At 40.8% G+C, this 13,884-nt stretch overlaps 1 protein-coding gene across 1 annotated transcript in view; it reads left to right on the top strand.

The window, feature by feature from the left end:
* Nucleotides 1–13,884, top strand: part of MCF2L2 (MCF.2 cell line derived transforming sequence-like 2) — a 257,863-nt gene that overhangs the window by 214,320 nt on the left and 29,659 nt on the right. The window contains exons 23-24 of the mRNA XM_049775600.1: nucleotides 1,499–1,570; nucleotides 4,483–4,608. Of these exons, the coding sequence (XP_049631557.1) occupies nucleotides 1,499–1,570; nucleotides 4,483–4,608 (198 nt within the window). The remainder of the gene's footprint in view (nucleotides 1–1,498; nucleotides 1,571–4,482; nucleotides 4,609–13,884) is intronic.

Genomic DNA, 13,884 nt, shown 5'->3' with positions numbered 1-13,884 from the left:
TTTACTTGAATACTACTTTACTTACTATGAAGATGTCCTAAAATAGGTGGTTACACTGGTTTATTGTGTAATCTGACTCCTAGGAGAAATATTTTTCTTTTTACAAATGAATCAACATTATTTTTAAAAAAAGAAGTAACAGGGAGGAGTTGATAACCTGTACAAACTTTCCACTTTAAAATGAATAGCTAAGAGATTGTACAGCGGGTAAGGCACTTACCTTGCTTGTGGCTGACACAGGTTCTATCCCAAGCATCTCTTATGGTCTCTTGAGCACTGCCAGCAGTATTCATGAAAGCAGAACCAGAGGTAAGCCCTGAGCATCACCAGGTATGATGCACACACACACACACACACACACACACACACACACACACACACAAAACAAGTAGTTTTTAAAAATTAGATTAGTACAATCAAATGTAAAACATAGTGTCTAAGGTACACATTACTATTGTTCAGTGAAAATTTGTAAAAAATAGGCTGAAGTGATAGTACAGTGGATACAGCTCTTTCCTTGCATACAGCCTACTCAGGTTGCTCCTTGGCATCCCATCTGATCCCCCAGGCACTGCCAGGAGAAATTCCTAAGTACAGAGCCAGAAGTAAGACCTGAGCAATGCTGGGTGTGGCTCCAAAATAAAACAAAACAACAAATTTGCTAACAAACAGGAATCCTTTCAGTATGTGTGTGTATATGTATGTATATAAAATCACCAGAAGATACCCTTCAAGTGTCTGCCTCACTAAGTTAGCTAAAAAATTTAACTGAGAACAAAAGTGAAAGCATTATTCAATTGATTCAGTTGGCAAAACTTGATTTGTTTTGGTTTTGAGTCACATCCAGTGTCGTTCAGGGGTTTCTCCTGGTTATGCGCTCAGAAATCGCTCCTGCCTTGGGGGACCATATGAGATGCCAGGGATGGAACTGAGGTCCGTCCTGAGTTAGCCGCATGAAAGGCAAACACCCTACCACTGTGCTATGGCTCCAGCCCCTGGCAAAACTTTTAAATTAAATGATAACACTCTACATGAGCTGTGTGGAGAAAACAAGGTTTCCTTTTTTAAAAGAAACTTAGATATAGTCATTGAAATTTTTAGCACTAACAATTCCACTGTGGGAATTTATCATTGAGAAAGAGAAAAAAGATTACTATTATTATGGCACAAAATTATTTGAACTTAAATGTTTCATCCTATCCTGATTTATCAATAGGTTACAATAATATTCCACCAAAATTAAAAAGCATAAATTAAAGTGATATAATTTTGTGAGAAAATGTTCATGATAATGCTGCTAAATGGGATATCTCAAAACACCAAGTAGTGCATCCGGTTTTATTCTATGGTTGTGAAATAACTCCAGCCAAACACGTCATTCATTCTTCCTGTGACCGAAATACACTTGTATCTATATCCTACTAGCTTAGAATAGGAGATGTAAATATTTCTGTCATTCTACTTCTCTATTTTAAATGAAGCTTTTCGGTTCATGCAGGGCCTGCTGGATCTTGTATCTGCTGAGAATTTGGAGAAAGACCAGGGAAACCATGAAAAAGATTCAGCTAAGGTAAATTGTCTTAAATATTGTTTTTATAGAATCAAATATGATGTTGTTTGTCTACAGGTGGGAGAACTTACGGTGAATTTTGTTTTCCTTATCTATGTAAATTTTTTAAATAGTATGTGTCTTATAATTTTGTCAGTAATTTTTTTTTATTTATCATGATATTGCCATTTTATTTTCATGGTTAGTAATAATAGTAGTGAATGCATACACTTTTTTGCGATCATTTTTTGGGTAGCCACATCTGATAAAAATGTGCTATCTTTCTGACCCACAAATTTTTATTTTGATTAACCATTTACTTCATTATTATTATTATTATTATTATTATTATTATTATTATTATTATTATTATTATTATTATTTGGTTTTGGGACCACACCTGGCAGTGCTCAGGTGTTACTCTGGGCTCTGGGCTCAGAAATCACTCCCGGCAAAAAAAACATTAAAATTAAAATTAAAAAAATCACTTCTGGCAGTCTCGGGGGACCATATGGGATGCCAGGGATCGAAACCAGGTCCATCCCGGGTCAGCCACATGCAAGGCAAACGCCATACCACTGTGCTATCTAGAGTCAGTAAAAAAAATTAATCACAAGTTTGAGATGATATTTGTAGCAAGTTAAGTGCTAATATATTGTCTTCCTTCTGCATAAAAATGTAGGAGCAATACAAAATGAAGTGACTATGTAAAATGCATCCATAAAAGACTGTGAGTAAATCAGCTGAAACTTATTGTGGTTTCCTACATGGTAGGATTATGAATTATTTATATTTCCATCTCTAGGCTCAGCATATTTAATTTAAAGATAAAGGTCCTACATTATCCCCCATGTGGTTGTGTGTGTGTGTGTGTGTGTGTGTGTGTGTGTGTGTGTGTGTGTGTGTGTGTGAGTCCTAATAAAAATATCTCTTGGTGGAAATGGTAACCCTACTAGGTTAGGAAGAAATTTGTGATTTCACAGTGGAGTTTCTTTAAGAACATTCTGAATTTAATAAAAAAAACTTCAGGGAACTATGGGGGTTAAGGCACTTGCCTTGCAAGCAGAAGATCCAGCTTCTATTCTCAGCACCACCTGAACTCTGCCAAGAGTGATACCTGAACTCTCCTGAACACAGAACTAGGAATAGACACTGAGTATTTCTGGGTGTGGCCCCATAACCAAACCAAAAAAATCAGACATGTTTCAAAAGGCAGTCACATGCATGACTTCTTAGCTTGGAATGAGTGGTGGAACCCTTTGAAATAAGATCAAGCACAGGTAGAAATTACAGCATGTAGCAAGGCTGTGGCCTGAATATGAGGGCTTTAGTGATGTTTGTCTGAATATTGCTCCATCACCCACTGTAAAGCAAGCAGCTTCCTGCACTGTGGAAGGAGGATTCTGGAGAGAAAGAGGGAGATTTGTAACAGTGAAGTCTCAAGCAGATTGAGCCAATAGCTGTATTGGCTGGAAAAAAAAAAAAAGCAGCCTAATGTAAGGTCTTTAATTTTACTGGTATCGTTGTAGTTCAGGTGAGAGTCTCCACCAGGACCCAAAGCATATTTATGTTGATGTTAGACAGTAAGAATACATGGGAAATTGTACAGTGGAGGTAATATGGTCTCCTCTATTCATTAACTCTGCCATTCCAATTCCTGATCCAAAGATGCTAATTTCAGGGCTAGAATTATAGAGGCTAAGGCACTTGCTTTGCACACAGTTGACCCAGGATCAATTTTTGGCATCTTCTATGGCCCTCTGAGCTCACCAAGACTGCTGAGCCAGGACTAATCCCTGAGCACCACCAGGTATGGCCCCAAAAACAAACAAATAAAGATGCTAACCTCCATTATTTTGACAGTGATAAAAGAAACCCATATCCTTTGCTTACATCATGCAGCAGAGAACAAAAAAATGAAGATCTAAATCTTTTGTGTTTATTATTTACTTGCCAAATAATAGATAGATATACCATACACTCCTGGTTGGGAGTAAAAATAACAAAACCTTAATCAAAAGCCTTTCAAGCTGAAACAGTAGCATGTATCTTGTCCTAAAGGTCACACCACAGTAAGAATTGAGGTATTGGTCTAATGAAGGAACAGGAAAATATTTTCTGCCTACTACTGAGTCTTTGTTCTTGAGGATTGGCTCCCCTCTTTAAACTCTTGAATGGTAGAAATGTGAGGAAAGGGTGGAGAGAGAGCAAAGCTGGGAGACACTTTATGTGGCCAGTGTAAACATGGCATCAACACACAAATCATTAGTAATCCTTCGTGCAGTCTCCCATTCTAGAGGAGTTCACAAATATCCTGTGCTTGGATGGATTTACATACAATTTCTTCCACAGAAATAAGAATTTTGGGACTGGAGCAATAGAACACCTAGTTTGGCACTTGCCTTGCACACAGCTGACCTGGTATCAATTCCACAGAATCAGGAGTAAGCCCTGAGCATTACTGCTGTGCCCTCCCACTCAAAGGAAAAAAAAAGAATTGCACATTAAAAATATGAATGTGATGCTCAAAGCTGTTCCTATCTCCAGGACTCAAGTAGCTCCACTTACACTGATGCTCAAATGATTCATTTTCAATAGGCCCCCACGGGGGGGGGGGGGGATGGGGGTGGGGGGGTGGGACTTGTTTTCATGTTGTAGAAAATCTTAGTGGTTCTTCTATTAGCAGGAATGTACTGTTCATGATTTTATGAGTGCTGTCTTTCTTTCACAAATGCATCACTGGCGTAGCAGATGATTTTATTTGTATAGGCATATTATAAAATGTTGCCATCCTTCTTGGGAGAAATGGAATCTAATGGACAGACTCATCCTGTCACTTCATGCTTGCTGTGTCCTGCCCTCTGCTCTGTTTTTGTTCCCTTTGGAGTGTTTGTCATCCTTTTGATTTCCACTAACCCATTTGGTTTCCACAGAATGAACTACAGAGGACCAAGGATTCAGTCTTCTCAGATGAGCTACAGCAAGCAGTGACAATGATGGAAGATTTGATCAAATCCTGTGAATTGTCTGTGGGCTTGGCAGCAGTGACTGGATGTCCGGTATGTTGGTTTTTGAGGGGTTTCTTTGTTTTTGTTTTTGTCCATATCCAATAGTGCTCAGAGCTTACTCCTAGCTTTGAGCTCAGGAATCACTCCTGGTAGTGCTCAAGGAACCATATAGGTTGCTGGGGATGGAACACAGTTTGGCAGCATCGAACTAAGCACCCTAACAGCTGTACTATCGCTCTTGCCCTTGTTTAGTATATTCTATAGCAAGTTCTGGTACATGTCACACAGAAAACAGATCTGGTATCCCAAAGATAGGAGATTCTGTGGCAAAATTAGAGAACGAGGTAGAGAACTCTGGTAAGAGTAACCTAAATTTATTAGCAGTCCTATACTGCAAAACACCAAGCACCCCTTAGCATTATTTGAGAGTCCTGGGTTATATATCTCAGGCTCCTGAATGTTGAAATGTTACCCACACTCTGAAAACAAAACAAAACAAAACAAAACCAGAAACTCAAGAACTCAAATACAAATCAGCGGTAGAAAATAACTGATGGGGCCGGGCGGTGGCGCTAAAGGGGCTGGGCGGTGGCGCTAAAGGTAAGGTGCCTGCCTTGCCTGCGCTAGCCTTGGACGGACCGCGGTTCGATCCCCCGGTGTCCCATATGGTCCCCCAAGCCAGGAGCAACTTCTGAGCACATAGCCAGGAGTAACCCCTGAGCATTACCGGGTGTGGCCCAAAAACCAAAAAAAAAAAAAATAACTGAAAGTGTAATGTATTTCCTGACTTGTGACAATGTCGCAAAGTTAAAAAATTTTCTTTCTTCCTTTTTTTTGGTTTTGGTTTTGGTTTTGGTTTTTGAGCCACACCTGGCAGTGCTCATGGGGGTTACTCTTGACCCTTAGCTCAGTAATCACTTCTGTCAGGCAGGATGAAGAAACAGGATCCTCTGTTTGCAAGGCAAATGGCCTACCCACTGTGCTATCATTCCGACCCAAGATTTTCTTTCTTAACAGAGATTTTCTCATGAAAATTATTTTAAAACTGAAAATTAAAAGTCTACTCTGCGTTATAGATCTCAATTTAGGTCCAATGATATGCTATATTTTGTACCCTTTATAATCTCCCTTTATCTATATGACAGAAGGAAAATGCCCAAAGACAGCCATGCTGTAACTCCATTCTGGCATCCCAGTCAGCGCTGAGCAGACTAGCACAAACTTTCTGGGCAAACCTTCATCTGTATGATCTCCTGGGGAATGAGACCTAATTCACCTTCTTTTATTTGTCCTTCAGACTTTCACTCCGTTGTATTCACTTTCTGTCCTACCATAACAAATTACCCTCAGCTTTGGTGGCTTTGAGTAATACCGATGCATTCTCTTACATTACCATGAGGCCAAGATACAGTGCACTCTCTCAAAGCTTAAATCTGTGGCCTTCCCTAATGCCCTGAATGTCTAAGTTCATTTATCACTGCATTTAATAAAATAACCAAGATATGGAAACAGCCACAAATGTCCAACTACAGATGAGGTCATGTTATATATATACACAAAATCAGTCTGCAGCGTCATGGATGCAACTAGAGGATGTTATGCTGACTGAAGTCAGTTAGGAGGAAAAGGATAGATTTAGAATAATTTCTCTCATCTGTGGTACCTAAAGTTACAAGGCATGGTAGCAACAAAGGACCAAGGCAACAACAGAACTGACCTACACAATTGAGTTGGGGTGTGGCAGGAAAATTGAAATGGAGGGACACTGGGACTCTAGGGTGAGGGAAGTGGGGATGGTGGTGATGGGTATAGTATTAGAATTGTGTACATGGAAAATTATGAAGGAATAGGTGTTGACATGTTCAATTTTCTGATTCAGGAATAGATCTATGGAAAGATGAGTGAAATGACCCAAGATAATATGGGTATAAGTTTTGACTAGTTCCTATAGCTCTTCCCTTGCTCCTAATCCAGTCAGTCTTCATTCGTCCTAACAAAATCTTCATGAAATCTGTTTAGATCTTAGTAAAAGCATCACCACTACAAATACATGATCAGTAATTCTGATATTCTTTGCCAATATCTTTATCATCCACAGTACTGCAAGTTACAGAGTCTCAATTAAAAATCAAAATAAATAAAATCTAGATTGAAAGCTCAAGGATAATTAATTTCCTTGACCCTCCAGTGTATGGAGCTGACACATTCTCAGAGTTGCTGCCTCTGTTTTCATCTTTCAAACCCTCAGCTGCTGGCAGGTGCTGACAACTTCTGGATTCAGCTTCACACTGATCTCTCCTCCTTCTTGACCTCATTGATTAACATTGGTTAAGACTCAAGTTCTCCCCAAGATGCTCCATGCTAATCTCTGGGCCAGCTAATGGCATCTTTCTTTTTGCAACATGAAAATGTGAATTCGCAGGGCTGGAGTGGTGGCGCAAGCGGTAGGGTGTTTACCTTGCACACACTGACCTAGGTGAACTGCGGTTTGATCCCTGCATCTCATATGGTCCCCCAAGCCAGAAGCAATTTCTGAGCACATAGCCAGGAGAAACTCCTGAGAGTCACCAGTGTGCACCCACCTCCCCCCAAAAAGTGAATTCCCCTATCACCCAACATGATCTAAGATTTCTGGGATTAGGACGCTTACCTCTACATAGAACCCCACTTTCTGAGAAGTACATGTACAAATTCTATCTATCTAAATATCTATCTATCTATATTCTTGTTTGTTTGTTTGTTTGGGTCACACCCTGTGCTGCTCAGGGGTTACTCCTGACTATGTGCTCAGAAATCGCTCCTGGCTGGGGGGATCATATGGGACACCAGGGGATCAAGCCAAGGTCCGTCCTAGATTGGCCGTGTGCAAGGCAAACGTCCTACTACTGTGCTATCGCTCTGCCCTTTATCTCTATTTTTTAACTGGGAGTCTCAGGCCACTCCATGCTGTAGGCTACTCTCAACTCTGTATTTAGGGTTCTCTAGCCTGGCACTGCTCAGAGAACCATGTGGTGCAAGAGACTGAGGATTGATAACACCAAGACTGGCTATATAGGAGTCAAGTGACTTACCTTCTGTACTATCACTCTCTATTCTGCTCTCTTTTCTTTTCACTTGGTTTTAGCAGACTGCTTTTTGAGACTTGGGCCAATGAAATTACCTTTCTTTTCTTTCCATGTCATAAATCCAACCATGCAAATTAACTAAGGGTGAAAAACTGTGATCTTTTTTATTTCACTCTTCTGGAAGTTCTCAAGCCAACGTCACTGAAACAGCCCATTGGGTTTGCTGAGATTTGGACAACAAAGCTGCTTTTGTTTCCAGCTTCTACTGATGCATGATTCTGGAGGTGCTCAGAACTGTGGTATGCATGCACACGGGATCATTTTATTGATATTAGTTTTTCCTTTTTCCGTGAAGGAAAATTGAGAGAACCATCTACTTAAATAAATAATTTTGGAGCATATCTCTGTTCTTTTCCTTTGATCATTGAACACATGTTCAATAGATATTTAGTAGCTATTCCATTTAAATATCCAATTCCCTGAAGAAATGAAGGGCCTGAAAATGTTACAGGGGGGCAAGAAATGCCTGACTACTATTTGGAGTATAAATAACACAGGAGAAATTTATAAGAAAATAATAATTAGGGCCCGGAGAGATAGCACAGCGGTGTTTGCCTTGCAAGCAGCCGATCCAGGACCAAAGGTGGTTGGTTCGAATCCCGGTGTCCCATATGGTCCCCCGTGCCTGCCAGGAGCTATTTCTGAGCAGACAGCCAGGAGTAACCCCTGAGCACCGCCAGGTGTGGCCCAAAAACCAAAAAAAAAAAAAAAAAGAAAACGTGAATAAATAGAAATCTCTCCTCACTCCAAAGAAGTTTGCAAGAATATGAGAAGAACCAGCTTGTAGAATTTTAGCTAAAGATTTGTAGACTAGGGATGGATGGGGTTCAATGGCAAAATGCATGACTTGTATTGGGAGACCAGGGTTCCAACTCCAACACCACAAAGAAAAAAAAGAGAAGAATTTAGAGATTTTCAAACAAAACAGAACTTTTCCTCAATCTCTTCCCAGAATTGCACCTTCTGTTTCTCTTTAGGACTTTAACTTTCTTGGCATCTTCTATATGAGCTAACGTATTCTTTTTTTGATAAAGTCTTTATTTAAGCACCATGTTTACAAGCATGATTGTAGTTGGGTTTCAGTCATAAACAGAACAGCCCCCCTTCACCAGTGCAACATTCCCACCACCAATGTCCCCCTCCATCCTTCCCTTATTCTTCTCTCTTTGTATAATTCTGATGAATTATTAAGGAACAAGTATTGTAATTTTCAATTTTCTGATTCAGAAAGAGATCCATGGAAAGATGAGTGGCGTGACCTAAGATCATATGGATATAAGCTTTGACTAGTTCCTATAACTCTTTTGTTGCTACTTATCCAGACTTTATTCCTCCCAACAAAATCTTCATGAAATCTGAGAAATCATAGTAAAAGCTCCACCACTACAAAAGCACAGTCAATAATTCTGAGGTTCTTTGCCAAGATCTTTATAACAGCTGTTTACAGTTACACTGGGTGGTTGGAGAAATCTAGAATGTGACCACTTAGTTTACTTATCTTCTAACACACACTGATTTTGTAAAGGAAAGAAATTAAACTTGAGGTAATGGCTCTATAATTAAAATAACTTGAAAAAACCTTGATATTTACTTTTTTCCAGTTACATATATTTAATTAATTCTGCATTAAGTTAATCAGAGAGGCTTGAATTTGGGGAAGGATGAATGGTTTGGGGACTATGTCCGGCAGTGCCCAGGGTACCATATGTTACACTGAGGATCAAACTTGAATTAGCTACATGCAAGACAAACACCTTTCCTGCTCTCTGCACCCTCTTAATTTTTTTTTCTTAGTGTTTGTGGAACAGGAACAGAGAGATAATAACAGGGGTTAAACTTGTTCCTTGCATGCAGTCAACCCAGATTTGATCCCTGGTATCACATTAGATTTCTTGAACACTGCCAGGATGACCCCTGAGCACAAGTGACAGGAGTAGCCCCTGACCATTTTTTATGCCCAACCCTCCCCCGCTTCTAAAAAAACCATTTTGTAGAACACTTAGATGTAATTTATTTCCCTCTATTAGCCAAGGGAAAATTTTCCACTCAATTCAATCCAGTGCATAAAACAGAGATGAATTTAGATTTTTTTTAAATCCTGACTTGACATGAACAAGTTCCAAAGTTGAATGTTAAGGTTTAATGAAACGTTGTATTTTCTGGAACAAACCTATGTAATTGAATAAAGGACCTATTTTTATTGCTAGTTTATTGTGAGCTGGGAGCTGTTTAAGTTCTTTTCCTTCACTGACTGCAAATAAGTGGCCTCATGACCAGTCAAAAGCAATTTCCCTGTGTTTTATGCCTTAGCTGAAGAATGGTTGTGGGGAGCAAAGGAGGATTCAATCACAGTAAAGTCAATAGCATAGTGCCTGACACCCAGGAGAGGGTGATGGAAGGGTCAGGGGCAGACATATTTGGTAATTCATCCGGCTACAAAGGAAGGACTTTGCTTCTGGTAATTGTCATTGCCATCTCCTTCATCCTACAGCTTCTGCTTTTCATTTCTGGATCAGACATTATGCTGATTTATTTATGCATATTTTTCTGCTTCTTTTAAGTAAAAGCCTCGTTGGATCATGTAGGCTGACAGGTACTCAGGCCAGCAAGGCACAACAGCTCAAAGTCAGCCTGAATGCTGGGATCACTAGCAGTACTGGGGGCGGAAACTTACTATTTCAAGGATGATACACTTGAGCTCTGGTACCCGAACAGTCCAGGCACATATTTCACCCTTTAAGCTATCTCCTGGGTTCCTGTTTTCAGCTTCTTTGTGCAAGAAATAAATAGCTCAGGGGCCAGAGCGATGATGCAAGCGATAAGGCATCTGCCTTGCCCGCGTTAGCCTAGGATGGACCTCGGTTCGATTCCTGTTAAGGCATGTCTCCATTATTAAGGGAAGCACACTCCAGATGTGTCTGTTGGCTTTCTTGGTGAAGTGCCTGATTTCCCCCCAAGAAATATATTAGCCAGAAGGCCCTTTGGAGAAGTCAATCATAACCCCTGTGTGGATTACTGGTTATATTTCTGACATGGCTGTGACATTATATATCTCTTTCCTTTTATTTATTTGACTTTGTCTCCCTTGCAAAACTACAGAAATTCTGGGCCCGGAGAGATAGCACAGCGGCATTTGCCTTGCAAGCAGCCGATCCAGGACCAAAGGTGGTTGGTTCAAATCCCGGTGTCCCATATGGTCCCCCGTGCCTGCCAGGAGCTATTTCTGAGCAGACAGCCAGGAGTAACCCCTGAGCACCGCCGGGTGTGGCCCCAAAACCAAAAAAAAAAACAAAACAAAACAAAACAAAACTACAGAAATTCGGCCTCAGTTATACTGCAGTCATAAAGAAATTTCAGCACCAAAGACCACCAAAGTTCCCCACTGGCTAGTATATTTGCAACTCAAAGTCCAGCCAGCTACCTCTCTTTCTGTCAGCCTATTTACTTCCATGGGCCAAGTCAAAACATTGCTTCTACAAGACAATGGTCTTCTCTCCTTGCCTTTGAGTACCGCAGCAGAATGACTTTGCCTCAGGGACTTTCCCTGTCACTTTGTATACCTGCTAACAAACAGGTTTGGCCAGTGTAGAATTAGGCTATTTTACTAGGTATAATTCTGTACCCCTTTCATAAGTTTTATCTCTTTCTATCACCAGATTGTAGGAAGTGGGTCTTAGCCCCTAGCTAAAAAACTTTTCCCTCAGGTTAAGGATATTTATTATAAGGAAGAAAACCAGGGTTCCTGCTATCCCTTAATTTACATCAGTAATGACACCTAGGGCCAGGAACTACTTTGATATGTAAGAAATTAGCCTTCCTTTTTATCCCCTGGCTCCTAACTGAAACCTATTCTATTCTAAGGTTACAAACCACCTAAAGCTATGTGTATTTGTTTTAAAATCAAACAATGTACATTAATAGTTCCTGTACTTTGAAACAAATGAGGTCATTCCTTTCATAATATGACTGTCTCCTTACCCTTTATATACTCCCTTGCCGAAAGATTAAATTTGTCGCACTTCTGCCAGAAGTGTGTTGACCCCACATACACTGTGTGTGGTATCATTATTTCATATTTCATATTTGGCCGCTCATGTTACCCGTTTTCCTCCATGAAGGACTTCATCCCACTAGAATTGCTGAGACACAAGACGCCTGCAGCAGATCCCCCAGCGTCCTATATGGTCCCCTAAGCCAGGAGAGATTTCTGAGCGCATAGCCAGGAGTAAGCCTTGAACATCACCGGGTGTGGCCCAAAAACCAAAAAAAGAAAAGAAAAGAAAAGAAATAGGTAGCTCTACCACATGAGCCATCTCTGAATTCACTTCCTCACTGTGGTGATTTTTATTCTTGTATTTGTTTAATGAATGCTAAGCATTCAGTTTCCTATCTCATTCCACCCTTGCCTTCTCCCCCAACTTACTAAATGTACATAGATTAATTGTTTCCAGGGGGAACAAATATCAGTATAAGATTATTGCCATGGTTTTACATGTCTTGAGACAAATCACAGCCTGATTTTCGCACCACAATATTGGACTAATATCTGAGTTGATCCTTAAATTTTGAATTCTGTGAATTCCACTGACAAGGGACTGGTGCAATAGCACAGGGGGTAGGGTGTTTGCCTTGCATGTGGCTGACCGAGGGTAGATCCCCAGTGTCCCATATGATCCCCCAAACCTGCCAGGCATGATTGCTGAGTGCAGAGCCAAGAGTACCCCCTGAGTGCTACCGGGTATGGCCCCAAAACAAAAACAAGCAAACAAACAAAAAAAAATCAGCAGACAAAATTCCAGGAGTTTATATTGAATGGATTTATTCCATAGACCTTGGATCCTTAAGTCTGTTGTGAAGGATTTGCATATGAACCTCCAGATGCTTGTGAAGTAACGGTTCATGGTATAGTGTAAAAACATGGTTCTATGTTCCTCCCCAGTGTCTGGGTTTCTCTCTCTGCTTTGGCTACAACTTCCTGAGCTCTGTTTCTTTACAGTCTGCTCACCTCCAGGGTGAGCAGGGTCCTATCCAGGCTGTTCTAGGTTCAGTATGTGGGCTTGTGGACACTTTCTACATCTGGGGTCTATGGCTGCAATTATGGGGCCTGTGACCTCTTGCTGGAACTTGCTGCTCTGTGATCTGTCACTGTGGTTAGGGACTACCTTCCTGCCCACAGCCCCAACATTGGGGGTTGGGGAAAGTATCCTAGAGAGAAGCTGCCATCTTTGTTGGGCCCAAAGAGAGAAAATTGCCAAATTGGAGTCTCCCTTTTTTTACTTACTATTTTTACCCTGGGTCATTCTATTATCTAGCTGACTACATCTTTAGTGAGTGAGATTTTGAAGGACCAGTTAAATTAACTAAATGATTTGCACCTCCTCTCCATGTCCACTGGAATATTCAAGTTGATTTTATAGAGTTGTTTGGGTCTTTTGTTGGTTTGACTTGGGGAACACATCCAGCCTGTGCTCAGGTTTTACTCCTAGCTCTACACTTAGGGTCCACTCCTGAATGTATTGAGAGACCCAGGGACCAGATGGAGTGCAGGAATCAAACCCGGATGAGCCCTCCCTTACTGTGCTCTCCCTAGTCTTTATAATTGCACATATGCTGCAGGTTGAAATCCATATCCAGGTGCTTCTCTGCTTTCGTGTATGACAATCAAGCCTGTTTCACAGTAAACGGTGTCACGATAGTTTTGTACTACTTGCTCCCCTTTTCCTGCCCTTTACTGGGCACAGGCAAGGGAGTCAAAGAGACAGTTCCCTCGAGCTATTTCTATGATCTTTTAGACTGGCTACCTCTCATGCAAATGAAGTGTAGTTATGGGGGTAAAGTGCTTGCCTTGCAGGTGGCTTACCCATGTTTCATCCCCAGCAAAGCAGATGATCTTCAAGAACTGCTAGGAGTGATTCCTGAGCACAGAGCCAGGAATTTAGCTGTGACCTGTGAGCACACAGGCATGGCTCTGAAACAAAACAAAACAAAACAAAACAAAAAAAAACAAAATAAAATTGTCAATTAGATTTAATTGAATTAGGTTATTTGACACCTTTCACTCCCTTCCCTCAACCCTAACAATGGCAAAGCAAATTTAAGGTTGAGCAGATGGCCAAGCTCCTTTGTTGGGTCAGCTCAGGAACCTCTCATGACAAGCTTTGTTTTGAAATGTGCCTACCCTGCTCAATGATGCACTTCTTGG

Source organism: Suncus etruscus, chromosome 6, assembly GCF_024139225.1.
Source record: "Suncus etruscus isolate mSunEtr1 chromosome 6, mSunEtr1.pri.cur, whole genome shotgun sequence".
Classification (NCBI taxonomy): Eukaryota; Metazoa; Chordata; class Mammalia; order Eulipotyphla; family Soricidae; genus Suncus; species Suncus etruscus.
The sequence above is the reverse complement of the archived record's forward strand: the minus strand, read 5'-3'. Positions and strand labels throughout refer to the sequence as shown.